Here is a 19,533-nt window from a genome sequence, read left to right as displayed (position 1 = left end):
GTCCCAGCGGGCAGCCCCCGCACTGTGGGGTGGGCAGCACCCGGCGCCCTCTGGGGATGGGGCAGGGGAGTCCCAGGACAGCCTCCTGTGCTGTGGGGTGGGGAGCACCCAGCACCCTCTGGGGATGGGGGTCCCGGGACAGCTCCCTGTGTTGTGGGGTGGGGAGCGCCCAGCACTCTCTGGGGCGGGGTGAGGGCAGATCCTGGAGAGGACAGGAGGAGGAGGAGGAAAGCCCCTGGGGGCTGCCCTGGGCTCGGCTCTGCACCGCCTCCTCGCCGGCCTCCCTGGCCGTCTGCGGCTCCAGCTCCGGCTCCGGCTGCCATTGGCTTAGCGGCCCCATCCGGGCACTTGGCGCAGCGCTACTGCTCAGCCCGAGCGGTCCCAATATGGCGGAGGTGAGCGGGGAAAGCGGACTGGGGCGCTGGGGTCCGGCCGGCTCGCTGCGGGGCCCCGCCGCCGGGAGGCCGCTCGCGTTGGTCCCGCCGGCCCGGTAACCTCCCTCCGGAGACGGGAGGCCGGCAGCGGGGCTCCGGGGGCGGCACGGGGGCTGGCTGAGCCGTCCGCACCGGGGCAGCGGGAGCCTGCGCGACTAGGCCGCGGCCGCCCGCTCTGCGGAGCGGGGTGCCGGGTCCCAACCTCGGGGCGGCGGACAGGCCCCGGGCACGGCCGGGGCGGGCTGGTTCCGTGGCCGGGGCGCACAGAGGGGCCCCAGCGGCTAGCGAGAGGGGCAGGGGGAATTGGCCGGTGGAAGGAGACCCGGGCTGGGGTGCGGGGAGGAGGCGGCGGCCGGTCCGGCTCCCTCCGTCACTCCCTGCCCCTGTCACCTCCTGGCCGGGCCGGGGGAGCTGGGGTGGCTGGACGGGGCTCCTTCTCCGGGGCCTGTCAGGAGACCGGGCCGGGGAGACAGGAGATGTGGCGGAGGAGAGACAGCAAGCGAGAGACTGGGGCAGCGGGGATTGGGATGGAGGGGCAGGACGGAGGGGACGGGAGAAAAGCGCTGAGGAGGAGAAATGAGGCGTCTACCCTAGGGGGATGGGGAGAGACAGGAGATAGCGGGGAGGAGGAAGAAGAAACCTGGGGGAAGGACAGAGAGACTCCTTCGCAGAGAGCGATGCGGGGAGACAGGGAACTTGAAATGATTGAGAAATCTACCTGTTATCCTGGCTGTAGGATTCCTTCCCCGATTCCCATTTGCAGCGCATCCCTCTAACAGCTCTGCCTCTTTCTCCTTTATATTCCAGGCTTCCTTTGGAAGTTCGAGCCCAGGTTTGTCCTGTTTATTTCCTTCTATGGTCCCAACAGCTGGGTAGCGTTTGATAGGGGTTGAGTTACAGGTGCTTTCTGTCAAAGACCCACCACAAACTTTTTCTACTTCTTTACGAAGTCCCGTCCCCCCCCCCCCCCCCCCCGGTAGTTCACTTTAAATGTTTTATTTCCATGTCTCCAGTTTACTGCCGAATAACAGATGGAGTTTCCTTTAGAGCAATTCTTTCACCAAATCTGTAGTCTCAACTAATTACCCAATTATTTATTCTTGTGTCACCTGTTTTGTTTTTTTTAAACTTTTGGAAGTGAACTTCTTAGTAAAAATATGTAGACTTAAGAGAGTGACTACTTTACTGATATCCTTTAACTACAAGCTCCTAAAATTCTGATGCTTGTTATTAACAAGTTTCAAACACTTTTAAGTTATTACTTACTCTTTTGTCTTAACCTTAATATTAAGTATTATTATTTATCCCCCATCTAAGGCCTCAATCCTGAAAAAATTATACACATTTAACTTTACACATGCAGATATTCCCACTGACTTCAGTAGGACTGTTCATGTGTAAGATTAAGTTCATGCATAAGTGTTTTTAGGATTGGGACCTTATTTTGCGTTTGTTCATGAACAGTTGTCATTCTCCAGATTAGCTCAAAAAGTAATTTATCTTTGATAACAAAAATTAGTCTTTATAATTTAATTGGCTGCATTTTAATTACATTTGTTAAACTTATTAATTTAAAATAAATGTTTACATATCTGAATAAAAATACTTTGTCAGATCCATTATTGAATATTCCAAGTTAGTTAAGTAAATGGTATATTTTTGTTTAAAGACTGTAAATGGAATACACTTCCCACTTTAGTTATACAAACAAATGTAAAACAACAGAGTGCAGCAATTGGCAAGTGTAGTTTCAGAATATATAATGTACTGCATTTTATATTTGAAATTATTATTTAACAATTATGTATCTGAATACTACTTTAGAAGCTGTGGGAGGGAGCAGTGTCTAAATAATGTAACTAAAAAATTCAACATGTAAATGTAGTTATTGTAATTAAAAGGATATTATCAACTAGTTTTAGGCTCTGTAAATTTTGAGAGTTCTACAAGAACTAATACGAATTGTCAAGTTTTAATGGATGCTTTTTTTAAAATATAAAAGGAACAACTTTTGGTTTGAAATGTTTCCCTGCAGTGTTGTGAACTCAAACAATATTGTTCTAGTGAGAACTGGAAAATGAAACTGAGTGTTTGTTTTATTTCTGGATAATGAAAATAATGTTGAAAAAGAAAGTAGATGTCTAAATCTAGAAAGTGAACAAGAAATTAAATGCTTTAAAATCTTCAGGTTAGCAATAAAGGGAAGGATCTTTAAAAATTAGTATTATGAGACTTTGCTTTTGAACCCAGAAGTAAGGTGTATGTCTTTATGAAATTTAGGACCAATATGAATGTTTCAATGAAATTTGAAATCAGTTCCTAACAAAAATATTTCTGGGCACTTTCTGCGATCTAAAAATTGCAACATAGTGCTAGTGCAAAAGAACCTGAAAGTGAAACTGAATGGAAAAGAAAGTGTAACTAGCTAGTCTGTCTTCCCTAGCTGAAGGAATGCAATAAGTAAATAGAATAGTGAGCAGTTAAATTTTTAAAGTTCTTTATTTCAGTAATCTGTGATGTGGAATGTAGTCTTGTAGTGTAGAATACTTATTTTTTAAAATGTTTTAAATCTAATGGCATCCTTTCTAATATTGTCATAAAAATGTATTTAAATTAGAAAATGCAAAGCAACAGAATTGTAAAAAAAAAAAAAGACTGTAGGTAGTCACTTAAATAATGTAGCAATTTCTGTTGGACAAGATAGTTGCCACTTACATTATATTCCAAATAAATTAATAAATGAATGTAGTCGGTTTCTTGTTCTGTATCTTTCATGTATCTTATTTGTGAATTAGAACTCCAGTGGAGTTTGTTCCTCCATTCTGAATAAACTACATAGAATGCAATGAATTTTAATGAAACATCTCATTCATGGGACTAAATTCTTCTGACATAGGTGCTCAATTCTTATTTTGCTATTAGAAGAAAGTGGATTCATCAGAACAGCTTTGAAGCTAGGCTGGCTATTCTAACAGTGAAAAGATATGCTCATCTCTGGTCAAAAACAGGCTCCACAAGGAACATTCTGCTTCTAGTTACAGCATCAAATCTAAAACCTTGTGTCAGAACTATATTTTACATTGTAATGCTCATTTTGGACATGTTTTTTAAGAATCTCGTGGTTCTTATCTTATACACGGTAAAATGTGTAGATAGGACTAGACTTTCTGAAATTGACCTAATTTGCTTCACTTTCAACATAATCTCCTTAGATCTCCAAGTGGCTCAAATTGCAGAGCAAAAAATTGTACCTACATTTTCCAGGTACAAAAATGGAGGCCCAGTTAAAGCCACTTGAAAACTTGTTACTCTCTAGATATAAAGTAAGGACTGACCTTTCATTTAAAAGAATGCACACAGTCTTATTTTGATTATAGTATGGCTTTGTATGTTGGTAAAGTGATTCATATTATTTTTCTTGTAGTTGGCTCTTTATCTTCTGAGGATCATGATTTTGACCCTACTGCTGAAATGTTGGTACATGACTATGATGATGAGAGAACTCTTGAAGAGGAGGAAATGATGGAGGAGGGCAAAAACTTCAGCTCTGAAATTGAAGATTTAGAAAAGGTAGGAGAGTGGCTTTTGACCTTCTTTTCCTAATCATACAGCTACACTGTACTTACTTTAGTAAATACAAAGGATGTTCTACCTTCTCTTTCATTTATCTTGTTTAAGGAAATTCCATTGAAACAATCGTAAATGCCTTTCAGCCAATTTAAAATAGTCAGATTTAGCTATTGGATAAAGTGGGTGGATCTTCAGTTCGAAGTTACAACAGGACTCAGTTGATCAGTTCCAAAGATTTCAGAGCTGTGTTAATTAAAAGTACTTCCCTTCTAATTAATATGACAATAGTGCTTTTGCTTTGGAAGAGAAATTACTTACCCATGGAACAAGTTTGTCTTGTGTTTATAGTATCTGATACCACTGTCTCAGTTCTTGTTTTTATTAAGTGGGAAATGTATTAAAAGCATACACCACAAATAGTATTTAATGAGGACTAGTTTCACTTCAAATCGGAATATTGATAAAGCACGGTATAAACTGTTTTATCATGGCCATGATTTCATTCTTACCATCAATTGCTTTATTCCATAGCCTTGTTTAAGTATTATGGGCCAAATTAATGGTGGTTCTGAGTCAGAAAATGGGTGTAAGTGAGTTTAGCTTGCATCAATTTGCCATTCTGTAAATGGGCAAAATAATTTGGCTCCTCCTGCTTTATTTTACACTCTTCTGTTAGTAGCTTTTCCTGTTACACCCCATCTTCATCCTTGTCTGCGTGTCACCCATTTTGCACATCCACTGAATGTCAAATTGATGACAGTTATACTGCTGTTTGCTGAGCTGCTTATAGCACCATTCACATATCTGCAGAAATCTCGTCCAGAGATTTCCAGGGAGATGCACCTGGTACCACCATATCTGAAATTGGCAGTATATGTTTAATAGTGCAAGGTTATATTTGCTGTATGTGGGACAACACTGCACATTGGTAGGCTTCCATATCACCAACTCTATCCTTTAGAAATTACCAATTTTTGTTGTAGGTTTCATACATGCAGTTGTAGTTTTTAAAACCATGTTATTTCTGATTTACACTTAGTAAACTATTACTCCACAAAATTACCTATTTGCAGCTATTTTGGAAGAGAGAGAATCAGTGCCAATAAATTAAAGGATATATTGTTTTAGGTCACAATCCTGCAAAGATTTAAGCATGTGCTTAACTGTACTCACTGTGAGAAGTCTTTGCTGGGGCCTTAGATGACTACAAGAAAAAAAATCACTTAATTAGAATGTGAGTTCAACAAGAATTTTAAAACAATATTTTTATATCTCCATTGATATGAATCAGGCAACTGAATAATACCTGGGAATTGCCATTTTGTTAATTGCAATAGGAAATACAGCCTGATGACAAGTAACAAGACAGGATTATCAAAAGCTGCTGGTATGCAGTTGTCCTCCCCAGTTCCTCCTCAGCTCACCTTCTTCGTCAGTCTCCCTATTTTCTCCTCCTCCTTCCTTCCCCAAAACAAAAAAAAACTGGGAAGTCAGTATAAAAAGTATTTTTGGGGGTGGGTAGAAGCAAAAACTAACAATTCCTGTGAAAATCTGTTGCTGGCTGCTTTTTTTCTCTCTGGCTGCAGCTATAACATCTTGCCACATTGTCAGTCTTTAAGTTGATAATATGGTTGCTTCCTGCTTCACTATTTCATATTTTTAAATATACAGCGGACCCTCGCTAGAGCGCGCATCGCTAGAGCGTGGATTCGCATATAGTGTGGTGATGGATCTCAAATTTTAAATTGGGATCCATGGTAATGCGGCCCTTGCTATAACGCGGTACCGCACATGGATCCCAAACCCCATGTTCTAGCGAGGGTCCGGTGTATTTGGTATCATAAAGAAATTTTAGTTAGTTAATCGTACTTTACACTGGATCAAATGATTTATAAACTGTTTTTATATTCAGTTAATATTTACTTTTAAGCCTTTTCGTTCGTGTGTGTGTGTGTGTGTGTGTGTGTGTGTGTGTGTGTGTGTGTGTGTGTGTGTGTGTGTGTGTGTGTGTGTGTGTGTGTGTATATATATATACACACACACACACACACACAATCTCCAGTAAATCATTTTTGGAGGAATTTGAAATAGATTTTGAATGTGCCTCAGTATGTGATTATGAGCTAAATGCAGCCATGTATTTCAAATTTTTTGAACATTTACCCAATTTTTTTTCTAAAAAGACAGTATTCTTCTTTTTGGAATTGGAGAGTTATAATCCTTTTCAATTCACTATTAAACTATTTCAAAATTAATCTTGTCCCTTTGTGCCTGTACAACAATATGAAGTATTTGACAATGTTAAAATGTTAAATATTTATAACTTTTCTTATATTAGGAAGGAAGCATGCCTTTAGAAGATTTACTGGCTTTCTATGGCTATGAACCTACAATTCCAGTTATAGCAGGTTCCAGTGCAGATAGCTCCCCAAGTGAACTTGCGGATGAACTGCCAGATATGACTCTGGACAAAGTAAGTCAAAAACATTTTTATCTGTATTTAAGTTTAAAACTAGGAACCTGCGTGATCTTTGTCTTTCTCTTGGTAATGCAAAAGTTATTGACACCTATTCGTCTGAATGCAAAGTATCCACACTAGTCCTCTTAATGGACATTGAGAATCTGACTCTGATTTTACTTACTTACAGTATGCTTGTAAATGAGGCACAATTTCATTAAAGTTATTGATGCTAAATGAGCATAAAAGAAAGTAGAACCAGTTCTTGAGTCATTTGTAATGTTAAAGACTTATAGTTTTATTTTGTTTAATATCACTTTTTAAAAAGTTTAAATTTGGAACTTTCAGTAATATGTGTGAAGCTGGGGAGTATTATTTATGGCTTCAAATATATATATACAGCTTATCAAAATTTCTGTGGATACACAATTAATTTGAAAACTTGCTCCTGAATACTTTGGAGCGTTTCTTTCAACTGGATATGAAAAGTATTAGATTTGTGGCAGGTGAGAGAGAAACTTTCATATATGCAGAGACTGGGTGTATTATGCAATTAGTATAAAACCTGAAACTTCAGTGTTTTAAATTGTGACTCTTGGAGATGGTTTTTCCAGTTCTCCTGAACTTTTAAACTGACTGCTGTGCACTTTAGAGTCCATTAGGATGCACATTTCAGTGTTACCGTATGGTTACAAAAAAAGTGGTCTGGATTGTTACCTGATGCATATCCATATGCAGTTCTTCCTTTCCAACTTCTTTGTGTGGAAGAGGGAGGCTCAGATGCATCTACAAACTCTGTAGAAGTTGCTGTTCACTATTAGCAGAAGGAGACTGAGTGCGGCAGGACAACAGGATTCACATAATCCTTTGTGCAGTCCTGCAGAGAACCCTAAGAAAAAGAAATATGGGTCTGGGCTATATTAATTCTTCCACAGAGTTCTGGGGGACGACGTGGTCAGTGATCAGTTCCTGGTAGTGCAGCTCCAGTGGAGCTGTGATGCTAGGACTAGGGGAAACTCCAGAGGGGCCAAGTTGATGCACAGCCACAGGGTCTCCAGAGATCCCTGGGCTGCTTCAGGTTTGGGGGCAATCCCCAGTGGGTTTTTTCACTTGGGGCAACTCTGTCCCAACCCCATCTCCCAAACACCGCCCCCCCCCACCCCGGGGGTTTTAATGAGGTCAGGATGAAGAACCTCAGAGTCAGCTCTGGAGTGAGTGGTAAAAACCACTTTCACACTGTTTTTGGTTTCTGTACTTCAAAAATCTTAGGAATATGATTCTGATTTTTTTGTGTTTAAGTTTTTGGGGAGTGTAGAAAAATAGAATAAATTTTGGTAAAAAGTTAGATAATGTGTATGCTAATATAACCTCTAACTTGCTAGTGCAAAGGCTTACCAACCTATTCTTTGATTTTCTTTCTTTAATGATACAGGAGGAAATAGCTAAAGACCTCTTGTCAGGTGATGATGAAGAAACACAGTCTTCTGCTGATGACTTGACACCATCAGTTACTTCACATGAAGCTACAGACTTCTTTCCTCGACCTTTAAGATGTAAGAAAACTAATGCTATAGTAGTGCTGAAACATTCTAAGCGCTGTATAGATGTATAGAAAGATTGTCCTAATTACAAAATTAGGGCGCAATCCTGTAAGGTGCTGACACCATTGATTTTACTGGAAGTTGAGGAACACTGGCACTTTGCAGGATGTTCTAAGGGTATCATTTTTTGTTGAGATTACTGATGATGCAACTATAGAATCTGATACTTTTCCATTGAGTTGTGATCACAGAAAAAATATGATGGATTAATTTCTTGACAAATACCCGGTTATTAATTTGGCTTTTATTTGGAGTGCCCTCTTGTCCTTGTTTACAGGAAAGGGTAAAGAGGAGCACACAATCAACTTTCTTTTAATCTACTATTTATTTTATATCTCTACCATATCTTCTCTCATACTTCTTTCCAAATTGATACATACTTGTTTAGCTCAATATTTTAAATGGCCCTGAAACAGCTGGATAACAGAATTTAAAATGGACAGTGTAGAGAACAGTTGCCTTTCAGATTATTTTGCTGTGGTTAACTCCAGGTTAAATTGTAGTACTAGTATCTTTCTGTTGCTGTTCCCCAGACCTATACTTGCATTGCCTTTGAGACAAATTTAACATAGGAAAATTATCTTATTTCCTTTGACAGTCAGCTATCCATTTCTAACACAATCAGTTGCAGTGATAGTACCTTCTACTGTTTAACTTTTATGCTGCAGTTCCACAGAAAAGCAAATTATTAAGAGCTATTGACCATTGTCTCTAAATGAAAGCAGATGCTCTTGTTTAGTTTTAAAGTAAAGTAAAACAGATGCAGTCATGTAGTTCTATGTGCAAACTGTAAAATACGGCTAAGTAACACTTTTTTGTGTATGTGTGTTTGTGTGTGCATATAAAGCAAACACTACGTATGACGGAGATAAGGAATCGGATGGTGAAGATGTTGAGGCAGACACTTGTAATTCATCTGAAGATTTGAGGAAGGTAACTGAAGTATTAATTACTTACACATAATAAATCTCAGTGGAATTTTCTTACAGTTTGTTTTTATTTCAGATTCTTTTTTTATGTATCTAAGACAGTGCTTTAATCCTGGAATCAAATGCATCTTGTATTGACATTTTTAATGCTCACATGTCTGAGAGTGTAAAGTTAAAGTGTATGCATGTGTGATTTTTTGTTTGTTTGTTTTGTTTTAAACCTTCAGGAAATAATGGTTGGTTCACAGTATCAGGCTGAAATACCACCTTACCTGGGCAAGTACAGTGATGACGAAAAGGGTAAGTTCTTCTGTTTTACTTCTGCTTGGTTAGATAAAAATATTAAAGTTTACTTAAAAATCATGAGGTAAAAAATTGACTTCAGAAGTTATAACAATAGTAGCCAAGACAAAATAGACAAAACAGCGCAACTAAATTATCTCATTGTAATATTTAATCCCAATGAATAACTTTGGGTATAAAATTCTCATCGAAAAGGAGAAATAAGAAAAATCAAATATTAAACCGGAAGGATAATAATACTAGATGGAACCATAAAATGGCTCCAGGAAGAGCTTGTTACCCACAGAAAATTCAAACTGCAATTGATCATGAGATCCATTATTCAGTGACCTTCAGAAAGAGCATCTTTGCTTGTCTTTTAGAGAGGTCAGGCACTTCAGCCATAATCAAAGAATATTATTGTATTGCCTTTAGACCGGCATTGCTTTGTGGGATACAAAACTGCTGCAGGAAAACATTAAGCAACAAACTCTGTTCTAAATAATTTCCTTTTATTGGCTGAGTAGTTTTGGAAAGAGAGAAATCCTGTGATCATTCTATAAATGTGCTTTTCTTTATACCATTTGTTGCATAATTCTGTCCCTATCTAAAATTGAGGTAAAAATTAGTTTCAGTAGGAAAAAAGTGGATTTATTCAGTTTAGATGAGATTTTTATCTGATTACCTTTACCACCCAGAAAGTTGGGGCAGAAACAGCTGTAGGATTCAGAAAAGGTAAGTATTAAAACTGAAACTTCCTCACTTCCAGATGCATTAGGAAATCTTGGAACTGATTGTCCAGTGCATCAATAACTGGATGGTATTCATTTTTTTTCTGTACACTTTCAAATTGTTTTGAATGACCTTTTCTACCTGTAAAATTCTATCGGAAAACAAATCTAATCAAACACAAGGCTGTGGGTGCTTTTGTCGTTTTCAGATTCCATTATGCCATTTGTCTATAACTCTCTTTTTATTCCTCTGTATCCTTTCTGGGGTCACTTTTAATAAGTTAAAGTTAAATACAATGATAGGGAAATACGACCGCCTTAAAACAGTTGAATATAGTGCTAAGTAGTTTGGCTATTAAAGAAAAAATGACATCTGGAAAGCCTAAGGATAGGGCGTAGGAGAGAACAGCTGAGAGGTTTATACAGCTGTAATATTACACGAGTCTTGTTATGGGTTTTTTGTTTTTTAATAAAACTCCTGACCTTTCCTAAGACTTCATTTTAGAAATTAGAAGTATATGAAATGTACATCCTTGGTAACAGTGACAAAAGCAGTGGTGATTCTGGTGGCGTGGGCTTTGTGTTCCCTGGGACAGCTCTAAATTCAGTCTTGTAATGTTACTGTTTGTGAAAGCATCTTCTATTCTTGGGCAGCAAAAGTATCTTATAAGGTGACGGGGTTTTTTTTGTTTGTTTTTAAATCCCTCCTCATTTTAGGAGGTGCAGATCCTCCTCACTCTCTTGGGCTGTACCAGCCTTTGATTCCTTTGACTGCCTTGGATCAGATAATTTATCTAATTTTGCATTGTTTTCAGACTGTATGAAATGTTAAATGTAATGTCAAAAACGTCTGTTCGTAACATTAAATATTTTAATAGCAGGCAAACTGGGATTTAAATTTGAATGAATGTTTGCTGCTAATGATAATTAACGTTCAAGTCATGTCTCGTTTTTTGTTATACGTAGAAGATATTTATAAAAGCCACTTACTTGCACATTAGATTTTTTCCTATGTGATTTGATATAAGATGTATAAATGCACAACCCAAACTCATTACAGAACTTGTGTATCCCTTATGCTAGTAGTTGATGACTATTTGAGCCAGAAATCCCAATATTAGCATCAAGACAGCCCTTCTAATAATATATAGCAACAAGCTTTTTTGAAGACAGTGATTGCTTCGTCACCTGCTTTTTTACAGCATGAAAAGTGTTTGAACTGAGTGAGGAATAAATGTAGTGCTAGAATTCATATTTTTTACTGCTCATTTATTGGCTTATTCTTTTTTACTGTTTTCAAGGATTGTGTGCAACTCTAAGCAAACAGAGGTGTGACTATATTCACTAGTTTGTAAAACACCCAACTTCATCATGTGTAAATATGCATAAATTTCTTGATTTGAATTCTCTAGTGGCCAGTAGATTTTTTGGTGACAGGTCCTTGTCCTTTGAATTCCGTCCCTTCCCTCCTTGTTCCAATATAGCCTGAATCTGTTCACCTTTGTGGCACATTGCAAGGCATATCTCTTCAGTGAAGTATATGGTATTTGTGCATGTGACAAGGTGCTGTCAATATGTTTGATCTGATTACCTCTAGCTATTTTCTTGTTTTCTATCTTTGGGGAAGCTGCTGATTTCTTAAGTCGTAGTTCTAAAACATTTGTGCCAGAAGCTAATGTATATAAATTCAATGGGGCCATATAAATTTACATCTGCTGATATTTGGTCCACAATATGAAAAACAACAGGATAGGTGTGCATGCTCACTTACACTCACAACCTTATTTGTGTATCAATGGATTTGCTTCTTAACAGTGTATGAAAATGAAGATCAGTTACTTTGGAGACCTGAGGTGCTTTCAGAGATTAAGGTTAAAGAATACCTTTTTGAGACCTTGTTAAGAACTGGAAATGAAAAAAATATTGGAAGAATTCCTGAAGGAATACACACACGGGACAATGAACAAGTATGTTTTATATTCTATCCATTTGTGACACATTGCCTTCAAACTAGTGTGCGTTCTCTTTGTGCATATGTGTAACAGGTAAGAAAATAGTCAAACATTTCTTTTTCACAGGAAGTGCAAAGTAAGACTCCGATCCTGCCAGTACTTAAGCATATGCTTAATATTAAGCACGTGAATAAGGATTGGCAGGATTGGGGTCTATAATATCAGTGTTTGTGATACAGCATGTGTATATGATTGTTATGTTCTTAACAAACAGTTCTCAGTATAACTCACATCCAGCTTTTAGATATCCACTTATATTTTCTTGTGAAACCTTATTTTAAGTGGTATGTAACTTTTTGTTTAAATTGTTTTTGTTTATGAAATTTTCATTTTATATAGTTAAAAATTAATTGACTGTTATGTGATTTGATCACTGAAGCTAGACACAGTATCTTAAACTGCTTAGCTACAAACTTTAAATGACTTGTTTTAAACAAAAATATTTCCTTAATTTCATAGGCACTCTATGAACTACTCAAATGTAACCATAATATAAAAGAAGCAATTGAGAGGTATTGCTCAAATGGAAAGGCATCTCAAGGTAAGAGATTTCTGAAATAGTAGGGAATACTTTAAGACTCTCTTCAAAGTTATAATGTACAGAAATATGGAGACCAGGTTCTCAGCCTTAGGTCATTACCCTTTTCGCTACCTGAATGGGACAAAGTGGATGTAACGTGACTGTAGCTGGCCAGTTGGGAATTTCTACTGGAGGAGTTCACAGCTGGTGTAAAGCTGGCAGAGCCAGTTCCTACACCACCAGCAGTTTCAGTCTTCCCTACTCTGATGGGGTAGGGAGGAAGTGGAGCACAGCAAGACTGTGGCATTTCTCAGCAGTTTAGAACTGCTGAGATCAGAGCCAGCTATCTTAAGTTAGAGCAGACTACAGGCTGCTCTAACTCATGTCAAGGCTGCTTGAGAATCAAGAAACCATAGCTGGCTCTGTGATGTGGCCCCACCCTTTCCTGTACTGAACCCTGAATGTATTTCATCAGCACAGGATAGCTCCACTTTATGCTTTCCTTAAAAGTTAGTAGAGCTGATCCCTACAAATAACAGAGGGGTTGGTCTTTCACTCCCTGTAGTTCCCTTTCACGCTATGCACAGATGAAAGCAAAGGCACACTTGGGGCTTGGTACTGCAGAAACCTCTTCTGTATAGTGCTAATCTCCTTCAACTGCCATAGACTTAAAAAGAAACTTCGGTGCCTAAGGAACTTTAATGGTGGAAACTCTGGCACCTAAGGATTTTATGTGCCTCCATGGTCAGGCAGCAGCTAAGCATGGGTTTTGAGTATCTTGGTGGTGCCTAAATGATGGATTTTGCTACTTAAAGTAGCAGTTAGGTGTCCAAGCTCTTTTGTGCACCTGGACCTGGAATGACTAAAAATAAATAAATTAAAAAAATTAATAAATGAAACTGTAACTATCCTTCATCATTCAGTGAACAAAATAGTGCATCCAGAGTTGATGATTAGCAGATTCAGTCAGTTTTCTGACAGAGTATAATTAGAGGCTTCAGTGTATTAAGAATAAAGACAGTCTAAAGAATTTAGCAGTTGCTCTTCAAAGTGCATGTGGATTTTCATGAATCTTATCAGTACAAATGTTTGTAGCTCATAATCTGATGGAAATTATCTGAAAATAAGTGCTGTTCTTATTTTGGGAATCATCTAGAAGAGATGACAGCTTGGACAGAAGAAGAATGCAGAAACTTTGAACATGCACTTCTGATTTACGGGAAAGATTTTCATCTCATACAGAAAAATAAGGTAAGTGTTATGTATTTAAATTGGATGGAGAGAATGGTATTTTAGTCACTTAAAATGTATAAAAGCAACTAATTTATCAGAAGCAGTGCCTCGAGTGAAATAAGGGGCAATGTATTATAGCTGATATGTCATTTGCATGCTCACTTTACCACAAACATCATTCAACAGTCAACATTTTCAAGATCAGTCAACCTATTAGTCTCTGAAATAGTGTTGTATTCACATTGCATTCATTTATGCATTTATAATATAATTTTGTTGTGTTATACTCTATGCTGCTCTGGCTTTGCAGTGCCCTGGATTCATTCTCTGAGTCTAGACCAGGCAAAATAATAAAATACATCCTAATTAGCCTATCCATCTCATAGCCACCAGGCCATAGGGCTCAGCCACTAAGGTGCTGGCAGGAAAGTGGAGTACTGTGCAATTGTCATTCAACAGTAATTCTTTTGGCTAAGGAGTGGTGATGTAAACTGACTCAGCAAGGAGACCCATTTACCCCTCAAATGGAAGGATGGACTCTACTATAGGGGGATGGAGGGAAAGGAATAATACATGGAATAAGAGCCTAGATAGACTTAAGGATTGGTACTCTCAGAAACTTTCTCCTTTGTATAAGGGAAACAAGTATATATGAAATCTCAGATTGCACAGTGCCTGTAGATTCATGGATAATAGAGATAAAATGGATCTTCTGGATCATCTAGACCGTCTCTGAGGACTACTTCCATTTCAGTAGTCTAGTTTTGCACACACCTGTTGTCAGAGACTGGGCAGTCTCCGCTAACTAACCTTGCAAAAAGGAGGGTTTCCATTATACCTTACTTATTTTCCCTTTTAGCTTATTACTCTTCATACTGCTCTTAGCTTTCCTCCCTTTTTTTCTTAACAATTTATGAAGAGTCAAAATGTGCCGTTATGAACTGAGATTGAGCCATTAGTCTGCTCAGCTACAGAAAATCCAGTCTTTTTTTAAAAAAAATAAGTTTTACACTGAGACTGAGTGAGTGTCCAGGACAGAAATTAAATTGTCTTATCAAGTAGATATAAAATAAGTACTTTTTCCAAATTTGTATTATTAGAAGACTCTCTTAATCAAAAATGTAACTTGCTCTTGCTATGGGAATGGTCTAACTAAAGAGAGTGTACGAGAATGGGGAAGATGGAGAGTACTACAAACCTGCCCCCTTCCCCCCCCCCCCCTTTTTTTTTTTTTTAAATAAACAAGCATGTTAATTCTTCCTGCCCCATTTTAGGTGAGAACTAGAACAGTTGCTGAATGTGTAGCATTCTACTACATGTGGAAGAAATCAGAACGTTATGATTACTTTGCTCAGCAAACAAGGTTTGGAAAGAAGAGGTACAACCATCATCCAGGGGTAACGTAAGTACAGAGTGCTTGGAATATATCCTTTCTGTTGTCAGTTTTGCATCTAGAGGTTTTTCCAACTTTCATCAGGGTGGTGAAATGCTGCAGTGATGTTGGATAAAAGAAATAAAATCCATCTCCTAGTCACACACCTGTTTCTAATATAAGGATGTCTTTCTAGGGACTATATGGATCGGTTGGTAGATGAAGCAGAAGCCCTTGGCGGAGCAGTACATTCTTCAGCCTTAACTTCTAACAGCAGAACAGAGCCCATTCCTGATCAACAGCTAAGCATTCTGAATTCTATCACTGCCAATGACTTGACAGGTAAATCAAGAAAAATCAATATTGAAGTTTTAAAAGACCGTTTTCTGTTGTAACTGTACCTCAAGAAAGTCTATTTTTATTTAAATTGTGTGTTCATTTTTTTTCAGCATTGACCAATAGTGTAGCTACAGTCTGCCACTCTACAGATGTGAACTGCTTGGAAGATGCCTTTTCTCCTCTGGACAGCTTACCCCGAGCACCAGTTAATCATGTGCCTGTTGTAACAGAAGAGTTGCTTACCTTGCCTAATAATGGTGAAAATGATTGTTTTAATTTATTTGAGACTGGATTTTATCACTCGGAGTTAAACCCGATGAACATGTGCAGTGAAGAGTCAGAGAGACCTGCCAAGAGATTAAAAATGGGGATTGCAGTCCCTGAATCCTTTATGAATGATGTTTCTGTAAATAACTTGGGTGTGGACTTTGAGAACCACACACATCATATTACCAGTGCCAAAATGGCTGTCTCAGTGGCTGACTTCAGCAGTCTATCTGCAAATGAGACAAATGGTTTCATCAGTGCCCACACTCTACACCAACATACTGCCCTTCACTCAGAATGATTCCAGTGGTGAACTACAAAAACAGTGGGTACTTAATGCAGCAGCAAACTTGATGAGAACTGTCAGGTTTGCTTAGTCTTTCACTGGAAGTTTGAACTTTATGACATCAGTGATGTCTTTGTACGTATAGAACTATATCTTGATTTATCAAGAATAATTTCATTTTTCAATCCATACGTGTGGAAATGTCAGTGATGTTCGGCAGAGTTTGGGATTAAGAGAACTCTGGTGCAGCTTTAAGCTCTGCTTCAATTTTTTTTAAAGCCTGTAGACAGAGGTCACCATCTCAAAACCAGCACAGAAGTTGTGAACTGATTGGAGTGGCTTTTGCCGTAACAGATGCAGTGGAATAACAATGTTTACAGGTACAGATCCTGATTCCTGCTCAATGTAGCATTTTATTTTTTTTATAAAGGCAGGGATGGGTTTCTTTAATTTAAACTGCACAAACAAGGATGTTTTTTAATGGAACCTTCTCTCATGTGATACTAAACTAGGGCACTTCAGTTTACAAAACAGCGAGTTCATCTTGGTGGAAGCGAGCACAAGGGACTGTATGAGCAAAGTGTGAAGACATACACTTAGATGCTGTTGCAAAAATATAGGCCATGGCTACCTTACACAGAAGTAGTTAACTGCCAGAAGGTTTCTGTGTACTTAAACTTATTGGCTAAACAAATGCATTTTAGAATATTGTATTCTGATGGGGTTTTGTCCACAGCTTTGAAGAATGTAATGTAATAAATAACACCAGTTATTGTGTATCAACTTTTTTCTAAGGCAGCTGATGTATAAAGCCACAGTCTGCACAGTTTAGGATTGACCACTAAATGGTTTCTATTTGGGACACACCTTAAATTGTTTGGAGCACTGCAGTTCATTTGAGGGACTATCTAGATTTTTATATAGTGCAGTACAACCTTGAAGTATACATTTGAAAACTTTCTTTAGCATGGATTACGTTTATTTCTTTTGGCAAGTCATTTGTCTCAAAATGGCATTTCAGTACTTTTCTCAATGGGGATTGACAGAAGTACAAGTGCATCTCATACTCAAAATAATTGTTTATTCCAATCAATTTTTTTGGTGAATATTCAGATGAAATTTTGGGTGACCATAAATGATTCCATTTAATACCCTTTTATTTAAGTTGTGTTACAGATTCCGACAAAACATAGTATTGGTATGTGATATGCTTCCAGAGCATACGACTTTCAGGTTTGTGCTTTTTTTCATTTTTTGTTTACGAGATTCTGAAGTTTAGCCCAGTACAATTGAATTGCAGTAGACTTTCCCACACACACCCAGACTTTTCTTTGCACTGTCTGTAATGCAGATTTAATTGCCACTAATTTGCTTGCATTTTTTTTAATGCTTAAGTTTTGACTGCATTGGTAATATTTGTAGTAACTGCTTCAAGGTTATGCTGAGTAATATAGTAGTAGTAGACTTTGGGTAGCATTTGAAAGGGACGAGGGTATTTATTATATATACTGTGAACTGCATTGACATCCTGAGTTTTGGATGCAGCGTACCCCCGAGTTTTCTTTACAGCATTGTAATGAAGATTGCTTTGAACTGTTTACGCAATAGCACATTTACCATAAAAATTAGTTTAGCACAGTGGACAAAAGTAGTTAGTGATAATTTGTTATCAATTCTTTAACTTAAATCTGAAATATGTAATTCTAGTAAGTACACAGTAAATAACGGGTAGCCTTGGCCCTGTGTTGTACTCTGACATTTGTAGCCAAGTTGTCAGCTTCTTGTTGCTGTGTTTTGTGCTGAACTTTGTACCTTGTTTCTTTTGTTTATGAATCAACACATTTTATGTACTTTTGTAAAATACTAGCCATATTTTTTCATTGTTATACATACAAGTTTAACTATGGGTTTACAGTGGCTGGTCTGTATAAAAATCATTACACAAAGATGACTGAATGCTTATACCAGTTGCACTTAAATGAACATGCCCATTCTCATTAGCTGATGCAGTAATATATTCAGTTTATCTATGCATTGCTGGGATCTTAATATAGACAGAGACTTGTCTAAAGTTTGGATTGTCAGCAAGTTGAATGGACACTTTAGTTATTTAATAAAGACTTTTGACCAAAATTCAGAAAATGATATGAGAGAAAAATGATTTCCAGCTAGTCTAATAGATTTTTAAATTCTAATCTTATTTAGCCTCTTGGCTAGCTAGCTGGTACCATTTACTTTTAATTCCTTGTTAAAATGAGGCAATAATTTGCAAGATTTGTAAATATGTACATTCTGCATATCTTTTTAGATATCTATTTCAGTATTTTCTGACTACTTGTGTATAGTAACATTTTTGTGCATGCTTGATGTGACATTCATAAATTTGTACCACTATGACTTTATCCTTGTAAAATAGCTATTTATTGAATTTTTCTTTTAAAAGCTGGACTTACCTATTTTTCTCTCAGTTTAAACATTTAAATGGAGAACTTGTTACTGTTTATTAAAAGAATTGCGTTTTTAAGGGTCAGCATGAAGATAACTGAATTGCAACCACATGAAGAAATTATATTGCCTTGATTCTTGGATGGTGAAGCACAATTCTTGTAACAAACTGTGATGAATTCTTTGTCCTTTGCCGTGTTTTTTTTTTTTTTTCTTTTTCTTCATATGAACAAACCAAAAATCCATAATGGGCAATTGTAGTGTTGGTAGATGTATCTTTTCTGTACAGGGAATCTGAAGAGGATAGCTGATTCATTTAGAAGTGTAACTGGTGCTGTGATTATAGCAATACTTTTACTTTTGTTAGTCATGTCATCTTCTCATACTAGATTTTTAAATGTTTAGTTTTCCTCTTGTCATGGTCAAACTGCTGAATTTACTTGAAGGATGTACATTACTGTTTGCAGAATACTAAATTGTGTACAATTAGGTCAATGAATTGTGCAATTGTTTCCTGTTTTTAATTTTTAAAACTGAGGGTCAAAAATGTGTGAAAACTTCAGATCCAGTAGAACATAGTATTACTACATAATTTAACCAAAGTCTCTAGTGAATATTTCAACTTTGAATGTAAACTAATGGATAAACTGACCAACAGGGACACTATTTGCCCAGAGTTACAAGCACATTATCTACAAAGGGGAAACTAAATACAGTAATTTATAAAATGACAAGGTTACTATTTTTTTAATGTTTTTCACTTAAAGAAGGAAATTACCGATTATTGTTTAAAATAGTATAGTTCTGATTATGGCCCTCTTACGCCACCAGTGATTCCAGCCTTTCCCAGTTTGAAATAAGCACCCTGTGTATAATGACCTAAACCAGTGACAATCGGAACAAGTTTTAATATCAGATGTTCAAGAGGAAGTCGCTATTGTTGCATTGGTTTTAATATTTGTACATAAACACTGATTTTTTTGAGCATTATTTTGTATTTGTTGTACTTTAATACCTGGTGTACAGTTCCAGAAATAAATGTCTGGAAACCTTT

At 37.6% G+C, this 19,533-nt stretch overlaps 1 protein-coding gene and 1 long non-coding RNA gene across 7 annotated transcripts in view; one reads left to right on the top strand and one right to left on the bottom strand.

Annotated features, from left to right (window-relative positions):
• LOC122465821 overlaps window positions 1–1,363 on the bottom strand; it is a 20,590-nt gene extending 19,227 nt beyond the window's left edge. Inside the window, exon 1 of the long non-coding RNA XR_006290904.1 lies at window positions 1,153–1,363. This is a non-coding gene — a long non-coding RNA (uncharacterized LOC122465821). The remainder of the gene's footprint in view (window positions 1–1,152) is intronic.
• Window positions 238–19,533, top strand: MIER3 (MIER family member 3). 6 transcript variants are annotated; one of them, XR_006290902.1, is made up of 14 exons: window positions 292–395; window positions 1,242–1,266; window positions 3,859–4,004; window positions 6,343–6,477; window positions 7,895–8,015; window positions 8,911–8,996; window positions 9,220–9,292; window positions 11,821–11,972; window positions 12,477–12,558; window positions 13,697–13,788; window positions 15,045–15,172; window positions 15,339–15,484; window positions 15,592–16,414; window positions 17,200–19,533. XR_006290902.1 is itself a non-coding variant. In XM_037902831.2 (13 exons), the coding sequence occupies exons 1-13, from the start codon at window positions 387–389 to the stop codon at window positions 16,047–16,049; spliced, it is 1,656 nt and encodes a 551-aa protein (XP_037758759.1). In that variant the 5' UTR covers window positions 238–386; the 3' UTR covers window positions 16,050–19,533. The 6 variants fall into 6 exon arrangements, 4 of the variants coding, with proteins under 4 accessions (XP_037758759.1, XP_037758760.1, XP_037758761.1 ...); XR_005225944.2 differs by having other exon boundaries at window positions 13,694–13,788; XM_037902831.2 differs by having other exon boundaries at window positions 238–395; window positions 13,694–13,788; window positions 15,592–19,533.

The sequence above is a fragment of the Chelonia mydas genome, chromosome 5 (assembly GCF_015237465.2).
Source record: "Chelonia mydas isolate rCheMyd1 chromosome 5, rCheMyd1.pri.v2, whole genome shotgun sequence".
NCBI lineage: Eukaryota > Metazoa > Chordata > Testudines > Cheloniidae > Chelonia > Chelonia mydas.
This window is presented reverse-complemented; position numbering and strand designations above follow the sequence as displayed.